The 21,423-nt window shown below is 36.0% G+C and overlaps 1 protein-coding gene, 1 long non-coding RNA gene and 1 pseudogene across 4 annotated transcripts; all 3 read left to right on the top strand.

Moving 5' to 3' along the window:
* Positions 1 to 2,549: 2,549 nt before the first annotated feature.
* On the top strand, positions 2,550 to 3,023 carry LOC148691766 (uncharacterized; annotated as a pseudogene).
* A 3,805-nt stretch (positions 3,024 to 6,828) lies between these two features.
* LOC137737791 (uncharacterized) lies at positions 6,829 to 11,834 on the top strand. 3 transcript variants are annotated; one of them, XM_068477346.2, is made up of 6 exons: positions 6,829 to 7,415; positions 8,279 to 8,393; positions 8,791 to 9,465; positions 9,674 to 9,806; positions 10,424 to 10,496; positions 11,420 to 11,834. In XM_068477346.2, the coding sequence occupies exons 1-5, from the start codon at positions 7,333 to 7,335 to the stop codon at positions 10,447 to 10,449; spliced, it is 1,032 nt and encodes a 343-aa protein (XP_068333447.2). In that variant the 5' UTR covers positions 6,829 to 7,332; the 3' UTR covers positions 10,450 to 10,496; positions 11,420 to 11,834. The 3 variants fall into 3 exon arrangements, with proteins under 3 accessions (XP_068333447.2, XP_068333448.2, XP_088538792.1); XM_068477347.2 differs by having other exon boundaries at positions 6,842 to 7,415; positions 11,487 to 11,834; XM_088682666.1 differs by having other exon boundaries at positions 7,010 to 7,415; positions 11,497 to 11,834.
* Positions 11,835 to 13,868: 2,034 nt separating this feature from the next.
* LOC148691765 (uncharacterized) lies at positions 13,869 to 15,185 on the top strand. The gene is made up of 2 exons (XR_015954826.1): positions 13,869 to 13,975; positions 14,998 to 15,185. It is a non-coding gene; the product is annotated as an uncharacterized LOC148691765 (long non-coding RNA).
* The last annotated feature ends 6,238 nt before the right edge of the window (positions 15,186 to 21,423 follow it).

Genomic DNA, 21,423 nt, shown 5'->3' with positions numbered 1-21,423 from the left:
AATTCTTGGGCCCGCCTGCAGCAGGCCATGTGGATTTTTTAGGGGGCTCACCTAATGCGGCTGATGTGAAAATTAAGTTGGCACACAAATTAAACCCTATTTGTGACAATTGTAGTATATATGCAAGTAGAGATTGTTCTAAACCGGGGATTAACTAGGAATGCTAATCGACACAATTAAGACTCAAAAACACTAAACTAGACTCTATAGACTTAAAACTAACTCAAAACACTTAAAACAACAACAAACACTCAAAAATACTCAATTCTAGACCTAACAAGTGATTTAGATGAAAATATAACTTAACTTGACTCAAAGGACTCAAAGAAAACAGATTTTAACTTAAATAAGAAGACTAAATGAAAGGTGGATTGTTTTTGACGAATTTAAAACTTAAAACAAAAACTTTGTATGAAACACTTTGCAAAAACGAGTTTGGTTGAATTAAATGGGTGAAAGGCTAGTTAGAGGGTCCTTCTCCACACATGGTATATACACATAAACCAATTTCCAATTATTATTCCCCTAGACTATGAATGACAATACCCCAAATTAACCATGAAAAACATAAGTTAACTTTCAGATTTTCCTTAATTCATTGTATTCGATGGGATACGCATCACAACCAAATTATCATTATAAAGTTCCCTAACTATGAAAAGCATGATATAAAAACATATCAAAGGTCATTAAGTTCTTTGAAAACCATAAGCATTGACAAGGCATTCGTAACTATGAAAAGCATGATACTCATACCAAGGATTTACTTAACACAATCATGACTAGTGACTTCCACTACTTGTGAATATAAGCAAATATCGATTAGGTGAAATTCTCTTATACTCTAGCATCAAATTTATGCATGCAAATTAAGTGTCGACTCTTAACCAACATACAAAAACAAGTTTTGATAATTTCAGATAAGCAAATCACATTCAAGACTCAAGAAACAATAACTGGATGTAATCAATTCATATAAAACATATAATCATGGCTTCGAATTCACCTCCAACTAAAAAGAAATTAGTTCCACATGTTCATCATAATTGAAAACCAAATTAACATAAACATTGAACTAAAACTAAGGATAGAAAGAACCAAGAAATGCTCCACACTCCAATGGCATGCACGGCACTCCCTTGGATGGCAGATTGCACAAGTCCTCCTCTCTTTCCTTCCTTGCTTACGGCACTAGGGTGATGTGGTGTGAATTATGGTGTTTGATGGCTGAAAGTATGAATGAATGAATGAGTGAATGGATGGTTTCAATGGTGCGGCAAAGGCTTGTATTTATAGGGCTAGGGACACACAATTTCTAAAGGAAAAGGATTGCACAATCTTAGGGGAAAAAGGTTAAGGCTTGTCAGAAACCAAAAGGGAATGGGATAGGGAATACACGACAAGGTTTTTGGGATTTCTAGAAGGATAGGTGCGGCCTTTGTAGGAGGAAGATAGGGCTTCTAGAAAGGATGTTTAGGGCAGATTTTTGGACCTAAATGGATAAGGACTCATGACATAGGTGTAGGAAAGGGATTACAACTCCTAAACCTCCAAGGAATGGCCTATATGCGGCATGCACAAGGATCCCTTCAAAATAGCTAATATCAAGGCACAAATTGATTTGGATAAGATAAGATAGGATAATGCTATATTTAGGAAAGGATAACGTTGGTTAGGATATGATAAGATAAGATTGGATAAGGTTCCTTATTTCTTGCTCTTTCCTTATCTTCTTTGTATTTGAACTCCATTCACCAGATTTGTAGCCTTTCCTAGCTTCTCTTGACTTCAATTTTGTCCTCCCATTTTGCTTCATAGTTAAGCTATCCAATCCATGCCCAAAACTGCTCCAAATAGCTCCAAAATGCACTTTCTTGCTTCCTTTGCCATTAGGACCTAAAAGCATACGAAAATAGCTTGAAAGACTATAATAAGTAGTAATTAACTATCTAAATGCAAGGAAACAATATAACTAAGTAGTATAAATATGCTCCTATTAGCGGCCCATTTTGTCCTTCTCCTACCCGTGGGCCTGAAGCCTGCACCAGAGAAACCCTATCCCAATTTTTGGGCTTGGGTCACATGGACCAAATTTGCTCAGCCCCCCGTGGGCTTTGGCCTATATTTGGTCCCCGAGCTTCGCTTTTTAATACTTTTAGACAATTTGGGTTATATATTTTTTTTTTTCACTCACACTTTAAATTTTGGCCCGAAGTCCAAATACTTAATTCAATTATAACAATAGACCCGAAGTTCTATTTGCATATTTTTGTTGCATTTTTTATGTGTATATATTTGTGTTTGTCTGCAAGAACATATGAACCTGAAGTTCATAATTATTTTGAAACCTGAAGTTTCTTATAAATGTGCCTTGTTTGAAAACTTGAAGTTTTCTTTAAAAACATCACCCATGAAAACCCAAAGTTTTTTCATGCAAAATTAAACCAATACATGTTTATTAGAACCTGTATCTTTTACTCCTATGTGAATGGATTGATTTTTCTCCATTACACTCATCACATCTTGTCCATCTATTTTGTGATAGGAACATGTCGAATTTGAACAAACTCGACTTCACCGCTTTAGAGGTCTCTGGAAGGAACTACCTCAAGTGTGTCCAAGATGTGAAGCTCCAACTCACTGCAAAAAACTTTCATCCCACCATTGAAAAAGAGATGGACAATCCTGTTGGAGAAGCTGAAAAAGCCACTGCTATGAACTTCATCCGAAGACATATCCATGACGCCTTGCAAACTGAATACTTTGCTAAGGAGGATCCACGTGCACTATGGGTTGCTTTAGCTGATCGTTTTGATCACCAAAATGACATATTCTTGCCTAAAGCAAGACATGACTACCAACATTTGCGCTTCTAAGACTTTAAGTCTATGAATGAATATAATTCTGAAGTTTGTCGAATCCGATCACTTCTCAAGTTTTGTAATGAAACTTTGACCGAAGTGGATCTCCTGGAAAAGACCTATTTGACCTTCTATGCTTCTAATATTGTCTTGCAACAATAATATAGAGCTTAGAAGTTCACTAAGCTCTTAGATTTGATCTCTGTTTTACTTCTTGCTGAAAAGCAGAACTAGCTGTTGATGAAGAATCATCAAGCTCGACCTACTGGGGCGATTGCTATGCCTAAAGCACATTATAGCACAAACCAATGCCCAAAACACCAAAAGAGGCGTGGTAGGGGCGGCCAAAAACCACCTTGCGAAGGTCAACAGAGTCAAGGTCCATCTAAGGGACAAAACAAAGCCCAGAAACGCTCAAACCTCACTCCTAAGGCCCCGAACTTCAAGAATAAAGGCAAAACACCTGAAATCATGGATATGGATATGTGCTATCGCTATGGTTCAAAGGACCATTAGTCCCATGTTTGCCAAGCTCCCTAGAAGGTTGTAGCTGAATATCATTCTCGTCGTAAAAAGTTTGAATCAAACTTTGTGCAAATGGATGAACCAGAGACTACAAAGATAAAGGTTTCTAACTTTCAAGAGGATACCACCCCTATTGAAGATTAGAATCTTAGACATAAACAATTCTAGTTAGTTAAAATTGCACAATGGGGTCTAATTCCACCTAGTGGCCAAACCCTTTTTTGTTTTTTGGTTGATTTTTGAACAATTTTCCATTATGTTTGGATTATTTGTTGGTGATTTGTTTTTGGATATTAAGATTTAATTAATTACCATCCTTGAATAAATGAAATTATTTTGAATTGATATTTTTTAGAACTTTTATGCATGTGATCGATTCAAATTAATTTTTCATTCTAGGTATGACTAATGGGAAAGTTAGTTGTCTGGCAGATAGTGCAACCACGCACACAGTTTTGCGTGAATGCATCTATTTCACTAACTTCATACCTAAGATTGCACCTTTGACAACCCTCTCAGGCCCATCCAACCTGATAGAAATATACGGTAAGGCACGTATAATGTTGTCCAATGGTACAATATTCACCATTTCTTAGGCACTCTATTTTCCACGTTCCGGAAGAACATTGTTAAGTTTCAAGAATATTAGAGATAACAATTACCACACTGAAACCCACATAGAAAACGGAGTTGAATTTCTATGCATAACTTCCTACAAATATGGCCAGAAGCATAATCTAAGGAAGATTGAGCGTATCCTGAGTGGTCTGTATACTACGACTATACGCCTCATAGAATGCCACTATGTGGCTGGCCCTACTACTGGGACCATGCATGAAATTACACATTGGCATGATCGTTTGGGACATTCTGGACGAATAGCGATGCGCCATTTCCTTAAATCATCACACGGGCATCCATTAACCCGAAGTTTAGGTTCGACCCAAGGAATCTCATGTCAAACATGTTCTATAGGAAAGCTTATTACTAAGCCTTCTTATGACAAGATTCGTTCGAATCCTTCCATTTTTCTACAACAGATTCAGGGGGACATTTGTGGATTGATTTACCCTCCCTATGGACCATTTATGTACTTTATGGTTTTGGATGACGGCTTATACACGTTGGTCACACGTGTGCTTATTTTCCACAATGATCGCTGCATTTTCCAAACTGTTGGCTCAGGTTATCAAGCCCAGGGCTCACCACCCTGATTATCCAATCAAATATATTCAATTGGATAATGTTGGAGAATTAAAACTTTATTTTCAGGCTCACTCACCCTTGTTTTTCGTCCGTCCAGATTCTAGTAGCAGAGTTTTCGTACCGACAAGGATTATCGGCAAATCTTGGGGTAGACGATTACCACATGTGAAATGATGCTCTGTCATCACATGTGAAATGAGTTCATACCCGCTCACAGCGCACTCTTGTACTTAGGCACTTTTAGGTTCAAATTTATTCACATCTTCCACATCAATACACTTTATGGCTTTGTCACTTTCCAGGTGTTGACCAACACAGCTCGATTCGGAGTCCTAGTGGATATCCCGGGTTGGGGTGTGTCAGAGATGGTATACATAGAAGAGGATTTATTTATTTATTTATTTATTAAGCTTAGGTCCTCTAATGTCATTTTACAAGAAGTAAAATTGATATCAAAATTTCTATTAAAAAGTGAATGAGGAGATAACACAGTGATATGAGTTTATCAGCACTCTTTATAAATAATTGGTAGTGCAGGTCATGCTATAGCCTACTGAAATAATAAATAAAATAGTTGGCCACAAAAAAAATAAAAATAAAAAATAAATAAAATAAAAAAGAAAAAGGAAGAAAATGAAGAAGGAAAATTGCTCAAGAAAAATTCATGTGAAATAAGCAAAATGTATATGCGGCTTAGTTGATCAGAGAATTCACTTAACTTTCACTCGACGTATTATATTCTATTCGCCCTACTTCAATATTGCTTGTGTAAAAATAATGTAATGTAACGTTTAGAAAAAAAACAAAAGAAAGAGAAGTCATATTAATAATGTAATGTAACGTTTACACATGTGAGTGAGTGGGAATGGTGGTGGTTGAAGTGGTGGTTAAGGAGGTTGTGACTTAATTGTGAGGTTGACATGTTATGTCTTTCCTTCCCAATGCGATATTATTCTCCATCAATTTGATCAAAACAAACATTATCCTCCATCATCATACTTCACGTCTTAGAAATTAATTAGGATTTTTGGATTATGTGTGATTAATCTAACTATGACCGCTAAAGAAGGAAACAAATTTAAGAGTTGTATCCATCTCAATGAATTATTTGTAATACTTGCATTAAGATGCAGGTGTGAGTGTAGCCGCATTGGCTAGAGTGCACATGCTCTTTCTATATCGCTTGTGTAAATTTACATGAGTTAAATAAAAATTCATCGCTTGATCTTAGTTTTTATTACATGCTAAAAAGGTGCACTACTCATTCAGTAGACAATTATTATTTAGTGACTTAGATATATGAAAGAATATCTCGTGAGTTTGAGTCACATCTGCACTTGTGATGGATTAATCATAATCAAATTTAAAGTATTAGAGTTGAATTATTCACAAATGTAGAGTTTAAACTGAAAAAAAAATCCAAAACAAAACAAAATCGTCAGATATTGTTTTAAATGTGTAAAATTAATTGATAATGGAGTTGAGATGGCATAATGTGACTCATCACCCATTTTGGTAATGTTGTGAGGACCGAGCTGGCAAAGTCCCAATAAGAAGCGCACACATTGGCTGTAGCCGAGTGGGCTGCCCACCATCCCTTTTTTGTCTATTAGTTCTTCTTGACCTGTCTCCAACCGCCGACATCATCTCCTGCCAACCAATATAAAGTTCACGTACCTACAAAATATAGGGCAATTGTCATTTAGCAATTTGATCTAGTGATATTCTTCTTTATTTATAAGTAAAAAATTTTAAGTTCGATTATCGTTAAAAACAAATTTGAACTACATTATTGTTAGCTCATTGTGAGACTCAGCCTACTTCTCCACCTCTTTAATGTAAATAATATCGTTTGTTTAAAAAAATATTTATAAGGCAGTTTTGTCAAAAAAAGTAATCGAAAATTGGCTAAATAGGTTTTTTTTTTTTTTTAACAAACGAAATTGTCTATATTTATGGAGAAATAGGGTATGCTAAGCTTCACAATAGGCTAACAATAATGTGGTTCAAATTCGCCTTAGGCGAGAATCAAACCTAAGACCTCTCACTTACAAATGATGATAAATATCATTAATCCGTTGTATTAAGTAGTAATTGGCTAACTAGTTTACATTCAGTATTTTGATTGCAAAACAAATTAGATTTCTTTGACGGATTTAAGAATAAATTGATATCGAAACGAACTAGCTATTCACTTAATGCCAACTTAAATGCTATAAAATTACCATGGGACTGTATCATTAATTGACGCTCGTTCAAGACTTGATGTTATAGAATCACAGGAACAAATCTCAGTGATGACTTGCTACATCTTTCTTTGGCTGCTGCAGCAGATTACCACCTTATACTATAGGTTTTATTTAATATTTGTTTTGGTTGAATATTAAATATTTTTTTGAAATAAAGAAAAAGAAAAAGAAAGAAACATAGACACAAAGATACAGAGGAAAGAATGTAGTGAGAAAAAAGAGAAATAAATATTACGTCTCCTCTCTCTCTGTCTGTGACCTTTCTTTCTTCTTTCTCTTCCTTCTTTGCTTCCTCCCTAGCGAAGAAGAGAAGAGAGGAAAGGAGACGGCCAAGCAACAAAAAACCACCTGCCAGAGCATCATAAATACCCGTTTATGTGAAAAATTTTGAAGCATTTTTTCGTTAGCTTGAACTTTGAAGGCTCGGAAGGGAATTGGGGGTCCTTGTTTTCAATTTCATTGTCGGTTTTTGTTGTTGGTGAAGAATCAAGATGATGGTCGCAAGCAGTTTTGATCTTTGGAAAAAGGACGTCTTCTTTCCTGCAGCTGAGGAGGTCCAAGAATCAGCTGACATGTATGTTCATGTTTTCCCTCTGCTTTTCATTGTTTTTTGTTTTTCCTAATTTTATTTTATTTATTTATAATTTTTATTATGTGGGTTCAGCTGCTTTGATTGGTTTCTGTGTTTATTTAGACTGTGTTATTGGAAATTGGATATGGGTTTTTTTAATTATGTTTTTGCGAGATTTTTCGAAGTGAAATACGCATTAATTGTTTGTGCTTTATCTTTCATGGTGCTTAAATTATATAATTTGTTGGAAAATTTTTCATTTGGGCGGTTGTACTGCTGGTTTTTGAGTGTCAATTTGTTGGAACTCTGGGTTGTGTGTTTCTCTTCCCTTTTCCCATTTTTTCAAAGTTTTGATGATGTGCCTGATGTTTATTGTGGGTTGAATTTGAAATTCTAGATAGGTTTATGATGAATACTCTCTCATGATGGTTTGGAAATGATAACTTGTTTACGGATATAGCTTCTGTACGCTGTAATGGAGTGCGTTAGCGTGATTTTACCCTTCATTTTGGATGATAAGAAAAAATATTCTCAACTGTACTGGGAATGGGGAAATGATAAATTGTTTGTATTCTAATCATTAAGGGAAATGCTCTCATGAGGTTGGATGACTTTGTGAGCCAGTCATGTTTGGTGATTGCACTGTGAAGGTGATGGTAGATGGTAGACCACCCTATAGGGATTTAGTGGTACTATACTGCTACTCTCTCTATAAGTTTTGCATAGGGAGCCCATTCTCGTTTTCGGATACTTGAAAACTACCACCATCTTGATATATGTTTTTTTAGAAAGCTCAGTAAAATTGGTACTCAAAATAACTTATTCTCTAACTCCCCCTTTTATTTTCCGTTTATTTTGTTTTCCAGAATGGAATCTACGTACAGGGTATGGGTTCGACAGAGGAGTGAAAGGCTAGCACCAAAACATTTGGATGAACTCTGTAGGGAGCTGCAAACTGCTTTAGGTACTGCCAAATGGCAGGTATGTCTCTTGTCTCTCTTCAGCTATCTACTCTTCTTCCTCTCTTGTTTATTCACTGTACAAAAATATGATCAGAATTTATGATTGTATCGATACTATCCTGGTGATTGTTAATAAAGTTGAACAAGGAAGAATCCAAGTTAGATAAGTTTTCCATCGATTCTTTTGAAAGTGAAAAAACTCATCTCAGCTTTAACCATTGTTGGATATTTTGTTCCCTAAGATGAGATATATACTTTCTTTGCCGCCAATCTCTGTTAGCATTTCAATCCTGATTTGGACTGTTAGATATTATTACCAATTAGAAATCAGAGAAAGTGTTTTATATAAGTGGTTTAGCTGGTATTGCACTTTTTCTAACTGTATTCTGTCGTGTTGAATTGTGAATGCGTTTTAGTTGGAAGAGTTTGAGAAGGCTGTCAGATTGAGCTATGGACAACGTGGTGATGATCATACAGCAGCTAGACATGGACAATTTATTACTGCTATTGAAAACCAAATTTCCCAAGTTGAAGCAGCACTAAGGGAATCGTTTAGTGTGGAAGGAAAGCAACCCCTTCGATGGGTACAGCTGGATGAAGAAGAACATGATGATTTTGCTGCATTTCTCTCTGGGACATCCCAAAGTAAGCAAACTGCCAAAAATGAATGTCTAGAACTAGGACCTTGTAGGAGCAGCTCTGGGGAAAGTGACATTAGAAGAAAAGAGATGAACCTTAAATCTAGTGCTGCATGCAATGGAGACATCTCTGATGAAATAAAGGGTGTTAAAGATGTTATTACTCTTTCCAAGGATCCAAATTTCGTCATGGAATCGAAAGGAAAAGAAATTGCAGGAATGAGGGATGATATATTTTATGATACAGAAAAAACAACTAATACAAGGAAGGCATGCAGCTCACCAAATTACGGTGAGCTGAGGATTGTAATAGCGGATGAAGTTGAACGGAGAAGAAATCTAATTCCGGGATATGAGGACACACCCAAAGAAAAAGGATCTAAACTTGTCTTCTGGAGGCAAAAGTGTGGGCAATTGCATCTGGGAACTGGAGCAGTTAATTTGTTCAACCAGGTCAGATTATTACGTACTTGAAGGGAAGAGTTGATTATAACATGTGAATAAAAGGCAATATATCTTTCACATGCAAGGAGAAAGAAAAGAACGAATTTGGTTTTTGTTCTTTTCATCCTCTCTCCTTTGCTTTCTTTCAGTTGATAGATTTTTTTTGTTTGTTTATTTTTTATTAATTTTTAGAAAAACTCATAGATTGTCTTTGCAGATGTTTGGTCGGGTTGGTGCATCTCAGAAGCAATTGCAAAGTCCACGGAAGCAATGGCAGACACCACTACGCTTGAACAATCGTTGTTCAGTTCAAGCTACCCTTGGTTTGATGCTCACTGTTTTTTTGCTTGGTAAGCTGTAGATTTGCTTGAACTTATCTCAGTCATTAAGAAGTCAATGTGCTGTATGCTAAACTGAAAATGACCTTACAATACTTTCGAAACCATTTTAATCAATTGCTCAAAAATATAACCCTCTCAGGCAACATGGCTTATTTAGATGAAATAGTATAAATATTAAATGTAAACTGAGCCAACTGTATGTAACATTTTTGAAAATCATACTTCGTCGTATCAGACTTAGGTGATAGTATTCATGTTTCAAACAAATCATATTTTTGTAATGAACACTTGATTGTAGGAGAACTGTTTGGGGATTATCATAATTTGTATCTGCTTGCATAATTTAGTAAGAAAGTCTTTTAACAGCGGCTAGAATATTGTTTCTGGCCTAGCTTATGGAGACACATAATTAGATTTTATAATATCTAATGTCTATGGACTTTTGCAATTAATAATGCACGGCTGCTGCCTCACTTGCACTCTTCCAGTTTGTATATTGTCTTACCTCTGTTACCATGGCTAGAAAATCAATACGGGCTTGCAATTATTTAGATATTACTTTCTGGAAGTGCTAACATACTTTTAGTTCTATAAAAATGTGCTTTTGAATGGTTCTCTTTATGCAGTACCGTTTGTATTTTATTCAAGTTAAGAAAAAGTGGTAAACACATTGTACCCGAGCAGGATGAAGACTGAAAGGTAATTTTACCGCTTTGACGCTCATATATTATCTTATAAATATTGACAATTCCTAAAGTGGAATAAGATTCACAATTCAGTTGTATGTCAAAAGGGGATAAAAATAAAAACAAAAAAGCGTTCCTTATTTATTATTGAAAGTCCTATCTTGGTCAAATACTGTGGAAAACTTGGTTAAAATGTATAGGATATCCTAAGCATTTTTATATGGCCTACAATTGTTCTAGATTGCATGCTCTTAGAATGAGTTTTTGACTGTTAGCAAGGATTTTGTCTTGGTGAATGACGATATCTTGAAATATGAATCATGTGCCATAATCATTGCCAGAATGCCATTCCAGTTGATAGTAGATGTGTATAGTTTTCATAGGATTTGCTTCACGATTATTAGTTTGATAATTAGTTAGAACTTTGATATCATTCTGAATGTTGTCTATCCAGTGATGATCAAGTTGATCTTTGATCTGATCATCGTTGGTCCAAAGAGGAGGAAGTAAATTTCAGCCACCCTACCTCAGCCTCTTCTTTGTGGACAATACTTTGAACTGAATTAACAACCAAAATAAATGAATTCTACTCTTTGTTTTCGGAATATATGCCTTACCATCAATTGAGTAAAGTAAAAAGAGTCTAAGTAAGCATTTATGAGGAGTTTTACTTGCCTTTGAAGGCTGTACTCAAAGTTAAACACTATCTATTCATGCGGATGCTTAACCTTGACCTTGATAACCCTTTACTAAGTAACCACGTGAAAAGATCGGATCACCGGATGTTGCCACATTTCTCCTCGAAAGAGGCCTCATAGTTCACATCCCGCATCCCACACATGCACATACTAGTAAATAAAAATTATAGCTTGAGCATTCAATTTAGTTAGAATGATATCATTTGGGTCAATTTCAAAACACTTTCATTTTCTGTAGGTATTGAAGCTGTTTCTATTGTGACAAGAACCGGAAAAGGGAATGCTTGTAACTAACATCGCCTCAGTTGCTTTTAGGGCTTTGGACGAATATGCCAAGTTACCCCTTGTTCGAGCACTAGGAGCGAAAGAGTCAACATGAATGAGGTAGCGATCTTTTCAGATTTCCTGATACCATTAAAAATGTATATGCATTCAGATAGCATTTAAAACATAAGAAAAATATTTGGAAATGTAGACATTCTACAGTCCCATCACGCTTGAAACTTGAATTATGATGTCAATGGTAACATTGTTAGGGGGTGAAGACTCAAAATCTATGTCGAAGATTTACTTCCCAATTTGCTTGTACTTGTAAAGTGCTTTTTAGGGGTGCTTGATTCACACAAAACGAATGATATCGATGGATTCATGCATTTCCTTACCAACATTTAGGTGAGAGAGTGGGAGGATGGTGGGATGTTATGGGAATTACATTACAATTCAGCTCCCTTATGGGATGAGAATCAAGGAATTCTGGGATTGATGTGGGACGTGTGTAAATTTCGTTTACGTAAGAGCTACATTGATTTGAAAAAAAAAAAAAAAAAAAAAAAAGTACTATGGTATCTTTCAGTGCCAACGGGTTATTCTAGTAATACTTCTCTAACCAATGTTCACCAACCTCAGGTGATGACGATGCCCGTGACTCTATTTATTGTCGTTAAATGAGTTTAAATTTTGAGTTTTATGTAGTGGACGGACACAAATCTCAAAATTTAAACTTGTCCAATAGCGATAAGTAGGTTGGTTACTTGAATGTGGCTCAACCCTATATGATCATTTAGCAAAAAGTAATAATTGTATAGAATACATATCCAAAAGAGAAATTATCAAATAAAGTCAAGAAGTGGCCCTTAATTTCAACAATGTTAGTTTTTATAAAAACTTTCAAATATAACCAAAAATCACACTTAAATAGACACAAATACTCTCAAATTAAACATCAAACAAACTAAAAAAACAGAAAATCCTATTAGATGAAGAATTAGAGAATCGAAAGGCAAAACCGTAGACGTAAGAAATCGTGGAAACTTGTGAGAAACAGTGAGATTTGTGCAGCCCTAAGTGACGATGAGGGTAGATGGTTCATTTTATTGATTGATTTATAGGTATACAAGTTTAACATCAGTGGAAAAATGTTATAATTCTCAATAAGATTCAAATTTCTAGATCTATGAAGTTGTTCGTCCATTTTAGCTCTTACACAATTTTAAGGTAAGGCAAACTAAATATGACATTTAAAGATAATGATTTGTAGAAAAGGCACACCTTATTGATAACAAACCGTTTTTCTTTTCAAATTAGGCTGACTATTGTGTGGCTTAGCCGAACTTCCCTTCTCCTTAGTATAAAAATATCAATATACTAAAAAAAAAAAAAACCGTTTTTCTTTCCATTTTCCTTTGGTAGGAAGCACTCTTTTCACTTTTTTCTTTTCTTTTTGTTTTGATTATATTCTAGGAAGCAGTCTAGTTTGACAATTTAGATAAGCTATGGTGGGAGGTGGACTGACTCAACATACAAAAATTGCAAAACAAAATGATTAATTGTTGCAAATTTTAATGAAGAGGGTTTGGGTCAATTTTTTATTAACCAAAAATCCCCCTGAATTTTTATTTAACCAAAATAATTTGAGATTTAACCATTAGGATAAAACTATTCGTATCACAGCCTTACAAACATTAAAAACACGAGCTGATTAAAGCCTAACCCCCAATAAAATTCTTTTTCAATAACTACCCCTAAAGGAGGCTAACCCAAGCCCGTTAGCCACCAATCACAATATATGAGAGCAACTGGAAAAAAACATAAAACTCGTCCTTTTGATACGATTAGACTACTAGTCTGTTGGTCAGATTTTGCTGAGTATGTTATTATGCATGTGCTCCATAAGCTAACATGTTCTTGCATCCAAATATAGGATATAATTAAGGTACATTTCATAAAAAAAAATTAGAGTGTGTCAGTTATATCATCACGTAGTGTTATTGATTTATTTATGATGATAATGATTAATGATTGTTGACGATATAACTAATATTTCGTAACATAAGTCATAATATGTAACTATGAATAAATAAGTACATAAACAAAATCAACATCAATGAAATAGTAAACTATGTAAACCACTGTTCTGCACGACATGTCGGGGGTTCGATTCCTAACGTTGGTGAATCACATGATGATGTTCAGAGAGGCAAAATACTTCTATGAGTCCCCCCTCCCTCCGGCGGAAGTGTGGATTACAGTAGCAAAGCCACTAGTTGGGCCATCCTTGACAAATCAACATGTTATTTTGGTTGGGCCATCCTAGTTGAACTGATTTAGTATTGGGCTCTTTACTAACCATTAAATAAAGTTACAAGGTTATTTTTGGTTACAACTCAAAGTTTTGGAGCTCTTATCATTAGTTTTCCTTTAATTGTTTCAAATAAAATTACATTTGCAAAGCTTCGGAGGAAACTAATGTCGAACTAACAAAGAGACAGACCAAAAGCCACTTCCAATGACACAGGTACTATTCCCAACTTGGTAATTACCATATGCACAATCCGTCAGATGTGAGATTTTATCACAAAAGGTCTCAGTATTAATTGGAGTGGGGTTAGGATACTTAAACTCTTCTTTTCTCAGAGGTACGATTGATGTGGGATATCTCAACGTGCCCCCTCACTTGGGACCCTAATAGTGGGTTGCACATGAGATCCACACATCAACAACCATGTGGAGCCAAGAGGACTTATCCCACACATGGGGCCAAGGGATCACATGCACAATTCGTTAAGTGTGAGGTTTTATCACAAAAGGCCTCAGTATTAATTGGAGTAGGGTTAGGATATTTAAACTTTTCTTTTCTCAGATGTACGATCGATGTGGGATATCTCAACACGCCCCCTCACATTGGACCCTAATAGTGGGTCACATGTGAGATCCACACATCAACAATTATGTGAAGCCAAGATGACTCACCTTACATATGGGGCCAAGGGACCACCATCATCGTGCGGGGCCAAAAGGACCCACCCATTACGTGGCAATACGGGTCTGCTTCCTGGCACTGATACCATGTCGAATTATCAGAGAGATAGACCAAAGGTCCACTTCCAACAATACCGATCTATCCTAACTTGGTAATTATCACCTACACAATCCGTCAGATGTGAGGTTTTATCACAAAAGGTCTCGGTATTAGTTGGAGTGAGGTTACGATATTTAAACCCTTATTTTCTTAGATGTACGGTCGATGTGGGATATTTAAACAAGTACATATCATTTGTGAATGTGGCCAAATGAGTATGAGATGACTATGAAAGTTATATATAACGCAATAGAAACTATATGGTCTGCATATAGAGTGGATGATGATGATGTGAAGGAATTTATTTATTAAAATCTTTTGAGGTCTTGGAAATTTCCATTGTGTGTTACATTAAAGCAGAAAAATATTTTCTTCTGGAAGTGGAATCAATCAACAAGCTTGATCGGCTAACTTCCAACAAGACCCAAGCAAACACATCTCAACTTTCTTTGATGCAGGAAAGAACCAAGAGTCTTGAGGAGATGGGGATAAATAACCTAGGATGCACTCAACCAGGGGCAATGGAGCTTGCTCAACGTTGCTAATTGTGGATTCACTCACACAACCAGGCCAAACGCGCTTGATTTGAGAAGGAGGAAAATACTTTCTTTAGTTGCACAAAGCAAATATATTTTTAATTAATCAAGTTCCCTTCAAACCTTTGTAGCGCAATAATTATAGGGGTTTAATAGACTTCAAGTTTCTATGACATCCTTACAACTCTCAAATTCCTAAGCAATTAAAATACACAACCTTTATTATTCCAAGCATAATAGTGGTTTTCAAATTGTTTTCTTCAAGGCATGCCTCCCACATCATTCTCTTTTTCTCGAAGAAAACTCGTCCTCGAGTTTTTTGTTTGGTCTTCTTCGACCCTTTGGGTGTCCAATCAATATTTTCCACCACAAAGATTTAGCAAAATAATCACAATCTGCACGATATTGCAAAAAGAAGAAAATTCATAGTATCCTTTCTTCTTCCATCGTGGATACATTATGCCTCTTCTTCTACTAAAAAAATCATGATGGCTATATGCTTCCTTATCCAATAATCCTGTTTTTCTACCAAAATATTAGTAATGCATACGTGCTTTCTCAACCAAACATTTTTTCTTGCCCAAATCACAAGGCAATTACCTCATCCCAAATGTAATCATGAAAGATGAATCCAATAGATTTTTCATTCTTTGTGAGTTGTCCATAGTGTTGTTCAAACAGTGAACTCTTACCTGCATCTCCATGATAGTCAACAAAAATTAGGACAGAATCCCAATATGAAAAACAAGTGACCTCAAGCTGCCTACAACACTCTTGATTAGCCACCTTGATCGCATACTTGTAATGATCATTTTGCTTGTCAAAAATTGGTGTAGAAGTCCAATCAATCAAGTTCTCATTGACTTCTTCGTCATCATCAACGTACTTGTCATAAATTTTGGGGAAATTTCATCAACCAAACTAATCTCTTCAATCATTTCATATTCAAACGAATAGAAAATATCACTCATGATCTTCTAACACAGCAAAAAACTTGCTCTGATACTACTTGATGCACGAAAAAACCAAGGGTCTCGAGGAGACGGGAATAAATAACCTGGGATGCGCTCAACCAGAGGCAACGAAGCTCACTCAATGTTGCTAATCGTGGCTTTAGTCACACAACCAAGCCAAACGCTTGATTTGAGAAAGAGGAAAGTACTTTCTTCAGTTGCACAAAGCAAATATATTTTTAATTAATCAAGTCCCCTTCAAGGCTTTGTAGTACAATATTTATAAGGGTTTACAAATTAATAGACCTCAAGTTTCCATGACACCCTTACAACTCCCAAAATAACATAACAAACTCCTAAGTAATTAAAATACACAACCATTATTATTCCAAAGCATAATAGTGGTTTTCAAATTGTTTTCTTCAAGGCATGCCTCCCACATCGTTGTTACTCAAGTTTGTTGGAAACAAAACAGAAAATATGATTTATTGATAACATTAATAGAAATTACGTACAAACTACTAATAATAATGACAATGCAATTAATCAAAAAATAAATAAATGAGCAAGAATTTACTACAGATGGATGATAGAGGCTTGCTTGCATGCCTGTTTACCCGCTTGTTGGAGCCTGAATGCCTGCATATTTGCATGTTTACTTGTTGAAGCCTGCCTGCCTGTTTGCTTGTTGGAGCCTGCCTGCCTGCTTGTGGTGGAGCCTACATGTTGTCTGTTTTAGCAGTGCCTACCTGCCTATCCGTTTGTAGTCTTCAGTTTGTAGTCGTCTTGTCAATCTTTTTATTTGGTTTTCCTGTTAATAATATTTTATTTTCATAGTTTGTTTATTCGTCCGTTTATTACTTTGATTTTCAACTCCATCTTCTACCTTGAAAATCGTGGCTTATTCATTTTAATCCAGTCTCTTGTACTAAACGAGGCCTTTAGTTCATAACACAAGCGTCGGTTGATATACCTTCACTCCAAAACACTTAAACGTTATCATTCAATCATTCTAACTTCGTAATTGTTTTTGACATATAGGACTTGCACCTCCCTTTCCATCCCTTACTTAATGTTGTTGTTTTTAGTTAGTATTTAATGTTGCTTGCCAAGGATCACATGATTAAACGGCAAATGTTGTTGGATTGTCGATTAGGAATGACCTTGCAAAATTGTTTCTAGTGAGTAACCAGCCTTACCAGATTTGGAGAAAATTCAAATATATGATTTAGTTACATTTTCTATTGGAATAGATCAAAATCACAAGTATTGGTTGTAATTATCATTATAGCCAAATTATGGGTTGAAGTGATGGCTACAACTTTCCAACTTGTCATCTCATTTCTTGTTCAACCATACTTCTCTCTTTGTCAATGTTTTTTCCCTTAAATCTGGGATTTCCTTACTTGTATATTGTTATTTGTTTAGTCCTTGTTGTGTCTAGTTTTTAGGGCAGAAATCATGTGGTAGGCAATGGCTAAAATCCACTAAAATGTAATTTGTTCTTCGGCTCTTTATAAGAGCTTTGTTCTCTCTCTTGTAAAGTTCACGATAATTATACAAACCTTGAAATTCAATATGGTATCAGAGCAGTGACCATAGTGGCCTATCTTTGCATATCTTCTTCAACCTCTTTTTTTTTTTTTCTTTTTTTTTTCCATAGCTGGTTTAAATGGTTGAGGAAAATCCTACTAGTCCTGATACTGCGAGCTCTAGTGCTTCACCCACTTCAAATTTTATCGAAGTAGAAGTTAATCCAAATCAAAGACTCAGTTCAGTTTTGCTAAATGAGTTCAACTATCTTCCATGGTCTCAAGTAGTTTCACTTGCTCTCTGTGGAAGATCAAAGCTTGGTTACGTGAATGGAACCATTCAGGCACCTAAAATCTCATCACCTTTGTATGAGACATGGCTATGCAAGGATCAACTTGTCATGTCATGGCTTCTCAACTCCATGGAAAGGAAACTAGCTGAAATCTTCTGCTACTCAGAGTCTTCTTTCCATTTCTAGAAAATGTCTACGAGATATGGAAATCAAAACAATGCTGCCCGAATTTTCAACTGAAAAGGGAGCTTGCAGGTTTGCAACAAGAAGGTAAGTCTTTTGTTAACACTTGGGTGATATCAAGAGTATGTGGAATGAGCTTGATGTATACAGACCTCACACCACAGATGTTTCCGTGCTTTTGAAGAGAGCTGAAGAAGATAAGATTTTTCAACTCTTGGCTAGTCTTAGCTCAAACTATGAAGATCTACGTAGTCACAATCTGATGAACAGTAAGTTGCCTTCCTTCTCAAGTGTATGTGCCATTATTCAATGTGAAGAAACTCGAAGGAAAGTGATAAATCTTGAAACCAAAAATAGCTTCCCTGAGTCTAGGGCATATTTTTCAAACCACAAGTTCTCAAATGATAAAAGAGACAAGGGTAGAAGGTTTGACCTGAAGTGCAAACATTGCAACTATGGTGGACATACCATTGAAAAATGTTGGATTTTACATCCTGAGCTCAAGCCAAACTTCCAGAAGAACAAAGGGTTCTAGAGAAACTCACAACCACCCTTGTACAAAGCTAATCATGTAGCTTTAGCTGCTCTTCCTTCCTCAAGTGAAAGTTTGCTTAACTTTACTTCCAATCCAGTGAACTTGATCAACGAGTTTGCTGTTTATTTACAAGGAAGACAAAAAAGTAAAGATCTAGAGAACACAAATGGAATTGAAAATGAAAACCCTTCTGCCTTGCTGAGCAAATTTGCTGGGTTTCTTGCTGATTCTGATCATGGAGGCTCAAGTAAACAGATTCTAGGTATATTGAAAGCTTTCTCCACTGCTTTAAATGCTAGTCTTATGCATGATTATTGGATAATAGACTCAATAGCCACAGACCATATGACAAACAAATCTTCACATTTACATGACTTCGAGAAAATGAAAAACACTTCACAAGTGTCAGTAGCAAATTGTAAGGGTGTCTCAGTTGTTAGAAAAGGGAAAATTAAGTTGATCTCCGATCAAATAGAGTCAACAGCCTTATATGTTCCTTCCTTTCTATTTCACCTTTTATCAGTAGGAAAAATCATAAGACAACTAAATTGTCATGCTGTTTTTTCTTCTAATCAGGTCGTCTTTCAGGATATAGTCACCAAGAGGAAGATTGGTGAGGGTTTCTTCCTAAATGGGTTGTACTATCTTTCAAAGGATCTTCCAAAACCTAAGAGTCTTCAAGTCAACTCAAGCCCTTCTTAGGAACAAGTACTTTGGCATCATTGTCTTGCTCATCCCTCAAACCATGTTTTGTCCATTTTACTGCCCACAATGTGTAAAAGTAGTTTGGAGTGTGATACTTATCACTTCGCCAATTCTACTAGGTTACCTTTCAATTCCTCAGTGTCTAGAGCTAGTAAATTATTTGAACTTGTTCATTCAGATATCTGGGGACCTACAATTGAATCCTTTGATGGTTAAAAATACTTTGTAACATTTGTGGATGATTATTCAAGGATTACTTGGTTATACCTTTTAAAGTGCAAGAATGAAGTCATGAATGTGTTTAAAGATTTTCATAAACTTGTAACAACTCATTTTGGTTGTCATACTCACACCTTAAGGTTTGACAATGGCATTGAGTACATGTCAAATAACATGTCTCAATACTTAAGTTCCCATGGGATATTTCATCAAACAAGTTGTGTTGGCACTCCTCAACAAAATGGAGTGGCCGAAAGAAAAAATAAGGGTTTGCTTGAGAAGGCTATAGCCTTAATGTTGCATATGAATGTTCCCAAGAAGTTTTGGTCTCAATGGGTGCTTTCTGCTACCTATTTGATCAATAGACTGCCTAGTAGGGTGTTGGAGCAAAAATCACCCTACGAAGTCATGAAAGGAAGAAAGATATTGACATGTCTCATTTGAAAATTTTTGGTTGTACTTGTTACGTTCATGTTGCTTCAATACACAGTGACAAGCTTGATCCAAGAGCTAGCAAATGTGTTTTCTTGGGATATTTTTCAACACAAAAATGTGACAAGTGTTACAATCCTTCTTCAAGGAAAATCATTGTCTCAAGGGATGTAAAGTTTGATGAAACTACACCTTTCTTTAAACAATCAATGGAGGGTTTAAGTCAAGGGGAGAATGTTTTCGAAATCTTCCCTTTACCAAGTCCAACAACCAGTGAGGAAAATATATCCATGTCCACTAACAAACAATATGAGAATCCTCTAAGTCATGAAGAGGAAACCTTGCTAGAACCATCAATTCAGTCACCTACATCCTACTCACCTCCTAAGGACCCAGAACCATCACCTATCTTGCCTTAAGGAAGAAAAAAACCTTCTCGTGATCGTCACCCTCCTTAAAGGCTGCTGGATTATGTGACTTACAATGCAAGGTATCCAGTTGTTGAGTACCTTTCATACCAAAGGATGGCACCAAGGCATGCAACCTTTTTCAATTCCATATCCAATGCTTTTGAACCAAGAAGTTTTCAGAAGGCAAAGCAGCAAGATAAGTGGAAGAAAGCTATAAAGGAAGAGTTGAAAACCTTGGATGACAATAAAATTTGGAGTGTTATCAAACTACCACCAGGAAAAAGGGCAGTGGGAAGTAGATGGGTGTACAAAACCAAGTTCCACTCTAATGGCACCTTGGAAAAACACAAGGCTAGACTGGTAGCTCGTGGTTTTACTCAAACTTTTGGGATAGATTACAAGGAGACTGTTGCTCCTATATCTAAGATGAATCACAATTCAAGTGTTGTTATCTATTGCAATTAACCATGCATGGCCTCTTTATCAAATGGATGTCAAAAATGCATTTCTGAATGGTGAACTTGAAGAAGAAGTTTACATGAAACTCCCTCCTGGTCATCCTAAATTTAGTGACCCCGAGTTAGTCTGCAAGCTGCACAAATCCATTTAGGGATTAAAACAATCCCTTCGTGCTTGGAATTCAAAGTTGAGCTCAGTTCTTAAGGAAGTTGGCTTCAAGAGAAGCAATGCAGATTCATCTCTCTTTATGCGAATTTGTCCTAGTGGAACCCTAATCGTTCTTATTTATGTGGACGATCTCATTGTCACTAGTGATAATGCTAGTGAAATTATGTTACTAAAGAACACCTCAAGTAGAAGTTTGCCATCAAAGACCTTTTGGACACTCAAATATTTCCTTGGCATTGAAATGGTAACTTCTAAGAAGGGAATGTTTTTAAATCAATGGAAATATATTCTTGATTTGCTTTAAGAAGCTGATATGGTGGATTGCAAGCCTGCCTCTGCATCTCTTGACTGCAAACATAAAATGACCATGGATGGAGAAACACTCACTGATATCAGTTACTACCAAATGTTAGTCGGGAGACTTATTTATCTTACAATAACAAGGTCGGACATTGCCTT

Source organism: Pyrus communis, chromosome 13 (genome assembly GCF_041283825.1).
Source record: "Pyrus communis isolate YQ-2024b chromosome 13, ASM4128382v1, whole genome shotgun sequence".
Classification (NCBI taxonomy): domain Eukaryota; kingdom Viridiplantae; phylum Streptophyta; class Magnoliopsida; order Rosales; family Rosaceae; genus Pyrus; species Pyrus communis.
This window is presented reverse-complemented; position numbering and strand designations above follow the sequence as displayed.